Source organism: Galeopterus variegatus, unplaced genomic scaffold, assembly GCF_000696425.1.
Source record: "Galeopterus variegatus unplaced genomic scaffold, G_variegatus-3.0.2 Scaffold666, whole genome shotgun sequence".
Taxonomy (NCBI): domain Eukaryota; kingdom Metazoa; phylum Chordata; class Mammalia; order Dermoptera; family Cynocephalidae; genus Galeopterus; species Galeopterus variegatus.
The window spans coordinates 175,117-184,719 of record NW_007726777.1 but is presented as its reverse complement, the minus strand read 5'-3'; the positions used below and the strand labels follow the sequence as shown (position 1 = coordinate 184,719).

Sequence of the window (9,603 nt, the reverse complement as noted above, 5' to 3'; positions counted from 1 at the left end):
TACATTACGTTTCTTTCTTTTCCTATTTAGAATGTAAAAGAAAAGAATTAATTTTAACTGAGCCCCCAAAACCCTGAACTCTTATTAAAAAGAACAAAAGTCATTAGCATGGGAAGAAAAGGAATAATTCTGAACAGGAAATCATCATTGGCTTCAGTATCTAACAGACCCAAGCGTAGCTTCTAGCCTGTGCAGTCGCCGGCCTGACAATTCCCAGGGAGTGCCATGCGCGTATGTGCAGCCACAGACTGCCTTAGAGCGCCCCCTGCCGCATCGCCGACACGTGCACCGCTCCTAGCCCGCACGCACAGCCTCTCACCACCCTGAGCGGCCCAGCGGGCAGAAGGCCTGTGAGGCCACGTTCTGAGACTGCAGAGACTGAATATGCTGCCAAGGCTACACAGCTGTGTAAACGGCAGAATGGGGATTTAAAATTTTTTGAACTTGAAAGTCTGTTGCCTTTGTACTTCACATATCTCTTCGGTACTTAATACATGAAAATGCACCCACTCCTCTTTTTACCAGCGCCACCACCACACTAAATAAATCAACACTGCTGGAATATAATGCACCTTTCTGCTGGATTTACACTTCCGAGGGATTCTTACCTGGTGCTCCTGTGTACATGATGGAAAATGCGTTTATCGCTATAGTGGCAGCATAGAACACGGGGAGTGCCCGGAGGCCATTGGGGACAGGGTCCTCCTGCGTAACAATGAGACAAAGTGGGAGGTCAGGATTCAAGGAGCACCTGGAGCCAACACACACAAAATGATACAAAACACTGTTACAGAAAAGTCTTCCCAAACCCCAGCATGGCCAGAAAGGCTGGCGTGTCACTGCCTGTGACCTGCCGCTTAGCTACAGAAATGGCATCAGCTGGAGCCGTCTCTTCTACACAAATGCAATTTCAAAGAGTCCACTATTGTGGCCCGCAGACACATTAAAGCACGAGAATCACATGAGCTGATGTCAGAATCAGAAACAGAAAAGAACTGTTGGGTTAGGTCAGTTCTTGGGGACAGAAGACCAGAGCTCAGCATTTGATTCCTCAAAACCTGTGGAGCTCCAAAAGCTCCAGCTAAGTCCAGAATTGGCCCTAGAGGGCTACATTCAATGAATACTGGAGACTCTGACTTCTGATGACTCTCTAAGAGGGTCAAATGACTCACACATCACTGCCTCACCATTAGGTCTGCATCACTGCACCACACAGTACAATTTAGCTGTACATATTACCAAGTCCTATGATTTCCAAAATCTTTCCACAAGGTATAGCATTTAACTTTCAACTACTAAAAGTTAAAAGAACTATGGGTTCTTTGTCTAATAAAACACTTATTTACAACTCTAGCCTGCTACAACATTCCCTAAATCTAATACTTCAACAAAAAATGATACTGCGAGTGTTTTAGGTTAAATAACATCCGAGAGAATATTAGAAATTTAGAGTTTTAAGCAGATCTACAGAGGATTTTGAAGCAAAAGTACGGGCCAGGAACTCCTCACTACAGCAATGGTACATAAATGCTGCTTAAACAATTCAAAAGGGGACTAATTTCTAATAACTTTGTGAAACACCCTTCCACATTTGTGTGAACATACCACGATAAAGGAAAAGTCAGGTCTAAAAACTGGAGCAAACTACAGAAGTGTGGGCAAGTGAAGACTGTCTCGAAGACACAGACTGCTGGATGCAAACGCAGGTGGAAACTATGTGTGTTTGCACAACAGCACAGTTCACCCAGAACCTGTCCTGGAATGTCTCGAGTAGTCTCAGCTCTTGTCAGAGGCTTGGGTTGAATGACAGTGAGGTGTAAGAACCAGTGAGAGCAGGGTCCTAAGCCCTAAGTCCACTGGGCTGGAACGAGGGCTGAGGGACACAGCAGTGTCTTAACCTGTGAGGTATCACATGAGAAGAACCCAGGCTGAACTGAAAACAAAGAGCTGGGATGCTCAAATGCCTGCTGCCTCCGGTTTCCAGAGCATTATTTTCTTGGGTACAACAGTTGCAAAAGAAAGACACCTAACCCATAACTTTTGAAAGTGTATAGTACTGAGTTTGTGTTTTTTAATTGAATCACCTTACGTTTTCTCAAATAAACCATTCCTAAAACTCAAATGACACGTCTCATTGAGACATGTCTCCTTTCTTCTCTCCTATTCCTTTCTCTCTCTCCCTTCTCCTTTCCATCCTTCCTTCCATCCATCCATCCATCCATCCATCCATCCATCCACCCACCCACCCACTTATCACCTGCCACCCATCCAAGCATTCATCATGCCCTCTTAACAAACACTAGTGTTAAGCACAGTCCTGGGCACTGGAATACAAAAGTGACCAAGAGAGTCGTGGTTTCTACTCTCACAGACAGTCAAATAGCGAACAGGCTTGAAGCAAGAAATGAAACACTACACAACACGCTAAGTGCGACAGTAAGAAAGTACACAGTGCTGTGGACTACGAGAGAGAGGGAACCAACCAGAAGAGGAGAGGCTTCCTAGGGAGTGACCCCTGAGGGCTGAGCAGCAGTCTGCCACGTGAGGATGGATCCAGGTGGAGGAAGTAAAAGGGTGAATGAAGGCTGGCAGGCAAGAGAAGGTGGCACTTTCCAAGATGCAATCAAATGCCAGTGTGGCTGGAGCCCAGGAGAAGGAATGGTAAGACATGACGATGGCAAGATTGTACTTATGCAAGAGAATGAGCCCTTCAACGGGCTCCTGGGCGATGCTGAGGAAAAAGAACTGCGTTTTCAAGCGAGGACCCAGTGGGGGAAGGCAGGGCCCCGGCGTGCCGGGTGGGTGTGTGCTGTCACACGACAATCAAAGGCAGGCTCTACCGCCTGTGAAGTCCTGAACCAGCCTGTGACAGTCAAGTGAAAAAGACAATCGAGTTTTTTCCTAGAACACTGATCTCGGTAAATTCTAGTTTTAATCTTATTTTATTTTTTAGACAAAATGTACCTTCAGAAGGTATATTTCCTTCTTCCTATCCTTTCTTCAAATTAAGTCAGTGTTTCAAGCTTACTTTTGCCAATAAAAAAAATAGGAAAATACCTTTATATTTGGGTAAGGACATTCTCCAGCTGTTTTTAATGACGGTCCATTTCAAAATCTTAACACCTACTCATTCTATTCTGTTTAACATTCAGGAAATAATTACCTTTCTTTTTTGAGGTCTGAGCACAATTCCTGGGAGTGATGCCTAATGAACTAAGTCACAGAGCCAAGAAACAATATTTGTAATGCTGGTTTCTGGGGGAGTTTCTGGGTAATTTATCTTGGCTCTTTCTGGCTACTTATAACAACATCTGACTCTAACTCCAGGGTGTTATGCCTCAACAATATATAAATACAATTATTTCTCTAACCCCTCTCACTATTAGTTTCTATCAAGTAGAACCAAAATTAGTTCTAAAATTTAATTAAAAATAGCGGCCTCACTTACCTTTTTTAAGATGAAAATTCTGATCAGTACAAACAGCATGCCAGACATGAAACCAGACAACAGTGGAGATATAAACCAAGAAGCAACTGAATAATTAAAAAAAAAAATCTAATGAATGTTAAAATTCATACATAATTATGGTCATACTGATAACAATACAATGATAACCAAAGTATATCATATACATTAATAAATATTTCCAGAATCCCTTACATTAATTCAGAACCTAACGCGTCCTCGTGACTCAGCGCATGTGTAGCTACACTCAGACGCAGGCACGCAGTCACACATAACTGATCGCACTGTCAACACACAGTCAGGGAGCCACTGCCCCGAGCTCTGGCCTCGGAGGACAGATTCTCTTGCTTCCCAGTGAGCTTCTGCCCGCCCTTCTTATCAATACACATGGAGGCTGTCCTGGTTCCGACGCTAAGGGTTATCTAAAAGGTGGACCAACTTCCATCTTACTTTCCCAACGAGAGTAGCCACTACTTCCAGAACGCTGAAACTTTCAGCCTCTAGCCAAGTAATTCCCAACTCTGGCTACTCACTGGAACTGTCTGGGGAGTTTTCAAAAATTAGTTATGCTCTGGCTCTACCCCCACAATTCTAATTTAAAAGATTTGGAATGGAGTCTGGGCACTGGTATTTCTAAATCACTCAGGTAATTCTGAAGTGCAACCATAGTTGAGAACCACTGTTCTAGAAGCCTGGGATGCAAGGCGATCTTCCTGGTGGCCTGGGTCCCAGCTTGGCAGGTAAGGGACCCAGTGTGATCTAGGGCTCCTATGGTTGCTGTGACTCTGATTAAAAAAAAAAAAAAAAAAAAAAAAAAAGAGCAACCCACAGGATGGAGACGGGATGAAAGAGTACATATCGTCATGGGTGGGTTGGTTCTTTGAGGACTGAATGGATTTACCTCTTGCTAAAAGCAGACTCAGGAAACAAGTGGTCAGACCTCTCAGAATGTATGCAGGCCTATGTTTTGGTCCCTGAAAGGCATGTACGGCCTAGAAGGAATACCAGAATCCTGCTTCCTCCTTGGGGCAGCCTGGACACTCTCCTGGGTGCACTGAGCTAAACAACACTGAGCTCACTGTGGCTCCCCACAACCGTGAACTCTGACTCCCGGATTCAAGGCATTTCCCTTACTGGGTCTAGTCTCTGACCTTCAGACTGCTTTTAATCAAATAAATTTCTCTTCTGCCTGGGAAGCACAGACAGATACTGATTCAAAACTGGATGACAACGTAACATTTTAAAAGAGTGGAGTTAAAAAATTGTCTAACACATAGCAGTTCAGTCTCCATTCACAGAAATTCTTTTTTTTTTTTTTCTCTTTGTCTTTTTTTCGTGGCCGGCAACGGATCGCAACCCTCAGTGTCGCGCCCATACCGGACCGGGACCGGCAACGGGATCGCAACCCTCGGTGTTGCGCCCGCACCTCGCTCAGCCAGTGAGCGGGAACCGGTCTGTATGTGGGATCCGAACCCTCGGCGGGAGCGCTGCCGTGCTACCCAAGCGGCGCACTGTAGCAGTGTGCCACCAGGCAGGCCCTCCATTCACAGAAATTCTAAGGGAAAATGCATTACCCATATACCATGCAGGTCTTCTAAACCTTAACATTTGAAAGAAAAATATATTATCAAAGTAACTTTTAATAAAACAATCTAGAAAAGGTAAACTTTCCTTCTCACAGGTAAAAGGAAATGGTAATTACCAATCTTGACAAGCTCCATCCACTGCACACCCTTTGTACCAATTGCAACCAGAGAGAACCCAATTGTGGCACCGACAATGCAGTGCGTCCCTGAGATGGGAAGTCTCAGGAAGGACGCAATCAGCTGCCAAACAGCGGAACCTACAGATTGAAAGAAAAAAGAAATCAGATGCACAGCACAGCATCTCAGACAGAAAGGAAGAAACCCACTGCTGTTCTCCATAACAACATCTCCCTGGGTTTAATTTTCTATGGACTATTTCTTTACAAAGTGCTAACGTCCTGACAAAAATCGCTCAATGGGTTTTAGTCAAAGGAATGTCTTTCTCCCACATGGAAGGGGTGCCAGTGGTCCTGTGTTTAAGGACACATCTCCTGATGCCAGCTGTGAGCTGCCTTTGGTACATGTTGGGGAGGGGCTGATGCTGAACTTGTTCTGCTGTGAAGTTTGGCCAAAACCAAGCAAGAGATTAAAGACTTCAAAGAACACAGAAAGAGAAGAAAGGCGATGCACTGGACAAATATTTTGTTGCAGTGGTACCTTGTGTCCACGTAATGGGGAGGGCTGGACACTGGCTGTCATGGCAGTCTCTGTAGGAGCGTACCACACCACGCTGCCTTTTGACTTTTGCCTCTCATAGGAGAAGTAACTGTGATATTTAGCCCAAAGTTGGCATCTGTTCTCGGAGCGTGCCCAGAATGTTGGGCCTTTATTGGCCTGAGCTGTTATGCCTACTGATTCTTTGTTGTTAAGAGGATCCCTTAGTGCTGGTTTTGTGTCCTTTTACCTCAATTTTACCACTCTTTTGTAGAATTAACGTTCTTTCAGGCTACAGTTCACTTCAGACGTTTTCATAAGCTGTTCACATTCCGCAGTGAGTATTAAAAGCATCAGCTGGGAGAGGTCACTTTCTGAAAACAGTTGTTGAAAAGCTCGCACAGAGCTGTACGGGAACAGAGGGCTTGGCTGATAAGCTGGGCACATTAGTAATCCCAAATGTTAGCTGGAAACCTGGCTGCTTGGCAGCAGCAGCACATCTAAGCAGCCCCCTGGCATTTCTTCCAAAGATCTCTGGGTGACAGAGGGTCACTGATGTCAGGATAGGTCCCCGATTGTGAAGCTACGTGGACAGCAGCCCCAGGGTGCACCAGGCGTGCTGACCTCTGAGCTGCAGCTGCTGTGACCTGCGCCACCCCCCAGGGCGTGCTGTGAGAAGAGGGGCCAGCCTGGTGCTGCCAAGCTGGGCAGACTCCACAGCAGCACAGGCTTGCCCGGGACACGTCCTCGTGCCACCCTCCTGAGCCCTGCCTGCCTGGGCTCTGCAGGAACCAGCTGTTTAGTTTTTAAAAATAAAGCCAGAGTTTGGGGCATGTTTCAAAGCACAGAACAATAACTAAAAAAAAAACTTTATGATTTATATTCTTACAAAAACTAAAATAATTGAGGATGGTACAAATTCACCCAATTGGATTCAGACGAGGTGATTTTCCTCCCTGAAAGCGCTATCCTTTCACTGGCTGACTTTATAAAATCTGTCCTGCAGCAGGAGTGTGTGTGAGGAAAGGTGGAGAGAGGGGCTGCGTGTGAGGGGAAGAAGGGAAGGGGACCAGGGAGGAGTGGGAGCAGCTGGAGGCCGTGGGACCACATAAGCTTAGGAGCAACCGCGGGAAAAGGAAAGCTCTTTCAATGTAAGGTGATGGCATCCTACAAAGAGGAAAGAGACAAAACAGGGGGAAAGTGGGGAGAGGGCATCGTTGAGGCCACAGGTCCGGACAGACGGAAGACCTGGCGGAGCCAGCTCCAGCCTGTGGGGGGTGTGGAGGGCCTTTTGCAGCCTGGTGCTGCCAAGCTGGGCAGACTCCACAGCAGCACAGGCTTGCCCGGGACACGTCCTCGTGCCACCCTCCTGAGCCCTGCCTGCCTGGGCTCTGCAGGAACCAGCTGTTTAGTTTTTAAAAATAAAGCCAGAGTTTGGGGCATGTTTCAAAGCACAGAACAATAACTAAAAAAATAAACTTTATGATTTATATTCTTACAAAAACTAAAATAATTGAGGATGGTACAAATTCACCCAATTGGATTCAGACGAGGTGATTTTCCTCCCTGAAAGCGCTATCCTTTCACTGGCTGACTTTATAAAATCTGTCCTGCGGCAGGAGAGTGTGTGAGGAAAGGTGGAGAGAGGGGCTGCGTGTGAGGGAAGAAGGGAAGGGGACCAGGGAGGAGTGGGAGCAGCTGGAGGCCGTGGGACCACATAAGCTTAGGAGCAACCGCGGGAAAAGGAAAGCTCTTTCAATGTAAGGTGATGGCATCCTACAAAGAGGAAAGAGACAAAACAGGGGGAAAGTGGGGAGAGGGCATCGTTGAGGCCACAGGTCCGGACAGACGGAAGACCTGGCGGAGCCAGCTCCAGCCTGTGGGGGGTGTGGAGGGCCTTTTGGGGACTGTGCACTTCTCCGGGTGGTCCAGGAAATGGCTTGCTCATGAAAGTGTGGTATTTGCATGAGAAGGTGCTGCGTTTGAACTCTCAGCAGTAGATTTCTGGAAACCCTGGTGGTTTCGTACAAAGTGGACTGACTGCTGCTGTAGGGCTGAGCAAGAGTCTCAAGAGGTAACTCGTCCAGGAAGTTCAGCGGCATGAACCACGTCTTCTACCCAACCCTAACACAACTCTATCTATCGGGAAGCACAGAGGCCCATGGGCTTGGGGAGAGGACTTTAATGAAAAAAGAGAACATAAAATAGAAGAAAAGGGCAGGGGGATAGAGGGAGAAGAAAAAATGGATGCTGAATTTAGGAGAGGCAGATTGAGAGAGTTCAGGCATTTGAACAGAACTAGCTTTGGTTTGGGCCAGTAATAGTTATACCACCACCTTAAATTTACATAGCTCCCATTTGCAAAGAGCGCAATTTAAAAAATCTAGGTAGCTCATACAAATTCCCAACAAAATAGGCTTTGAGAGTCATCTAACCAACCTCCCCTCCCCCGAAAAAAGAAACCAAAGCCAACAAAATCAAGTTATTTAAGCAAAACCCCAAATTGCTTTGGTAAACCCAAATTCTAGTTGAGGTAAGTATCCTTCATTCTTTCAGTAAAGAGCCAAAAGTTGGGGGTGGGAAAACTGAAGAACCAGACAAGTTTTACTGTCCATAGGAAAAGTCAGAGACATGAAACTCAGTCTACAGAACTTCCTGTCACCGAGGTCCTCAGCAGCAAGTCTCTGCCATACGCACCACTGTTCCAACAAAAGGAGAAATCCAGCAAAGATTTAATTTTGTCCACGTTTTTCTTTATTTCTCCCATACTTTCAACACATCTTGCCCACATCATGCTGACAGGAAAAATCTTAACTTCACCTTGATATGTTTAAATCTTAAGTATCTATCATGGCTATCAAGGGTGAATTTTACACATTAGCAGTTATTTTTCTAAGGGAAATTTCAACTATATCTGACTGTGCTGAGAAACATATACTCAGTGACGGTAAGTAAGATTCAGTAATTACAATAGCTGTTGAAGTCAAGTGATCTTGAACCTTAGGTCTGTACAACACAACATGTTAAGTGGAGAAAAGGAACTCCTTAGCACGCATTACCAGCCTGCCACGCATAGTGATACCGAGCACCTTAGCACGTCGGTCTCTGCTTCAACAACTTCTCAGACCGACTGGCTGTAACAGAGAGAGAGCAGACCATCCCAAATATGGTGAATCATCTCCACATTCTGGGTGCTTAAGAAATGCTTGTGACAGAACGCACGACTAGGGCCCTGTGGATGGAACTGTGTTCTTGGTACACCAGCCTCTCACCTCCTGCTTCAGGACTCTTCCTACAAAAGGATATGCCCTGTTGAAAGCAGAAAGTGACAGAATTCCTCTCTGACCCCCTTCTCCCTAACCAAACTACCAGCATAGATCAGCTGTCCACTGTGACCTCATCTTCCCAGAGGCAAACAGAGAAAGAGTCCTGCCAGCTGCGCAGAACCGTTCCTGCTTGGAATTTTCTGTCCAGCTGAGCAAGGGCAGTGAGGGAGGGGCCCCCACAGGGCGTCAAGTCCACGGTCACCATGACAATGGAGAAATCACACTGTCCAGCCAGTCAATCTGTTAACTACCATGTAACTCATTCACCTCAATACTTCTCTTCATCTAGACAACCAAGAAAAGCTCATACTATAAACAGGGGACATAAAAATTTTCTACTGGCTGGAAAATAAAATGAACATACCAATGGAGTGCCCAGAGGTAGGATAAGAAAATCGAAACAAAAGCCAACAGAAGGACTACAAATAACACAGAAGACCAGAATCTCTTGAAACACAAGCACTTAAGATTCATTTGGTAATTGCTCTAGAACTTTAACTGAGAATACAAAAGTTAACTTAATAAACATTGTTTTTCTAACATCTAAGTTTTCAAAACATTGCATCCTAAT

At 45.6% G+C, this 9,603-nt stretch overlaps 1 protein-coding gene across 4 annotated transcripts in view; it reads right to left on the bottom strand.

Moving 5' to 3' along the window:
• Positions 1-9,603, bottom strand: part of SLC20A2 (solute carrier family 20 (phosphate transporter), member 2) — a 96,386-nt gene that overhangs the window by 34,264 nt on the left and 52,519 nt on the right. For all 4 annotated transcript variants that reach the window (XM_008571198.1, XM_008571200.1, XM_008571199.1 and 1 more), the window contains 3 exons: positions 5,169-5,309; positions 3,449-3,534; positions 609-705 (listed from right to left, as the gene is read on the bottom strand). In XM_008571198.1, the coding sequence (XP_008569420.1) occupies positions 609-705; positions 3,449-3,534; positions 5,169-5,309 (324 nt within the window). The remainder of the gene's footprint in view (positions 1-608; positions 706-3,448; positions 3,535-5,168; positions 5,310-9,603) is intronic.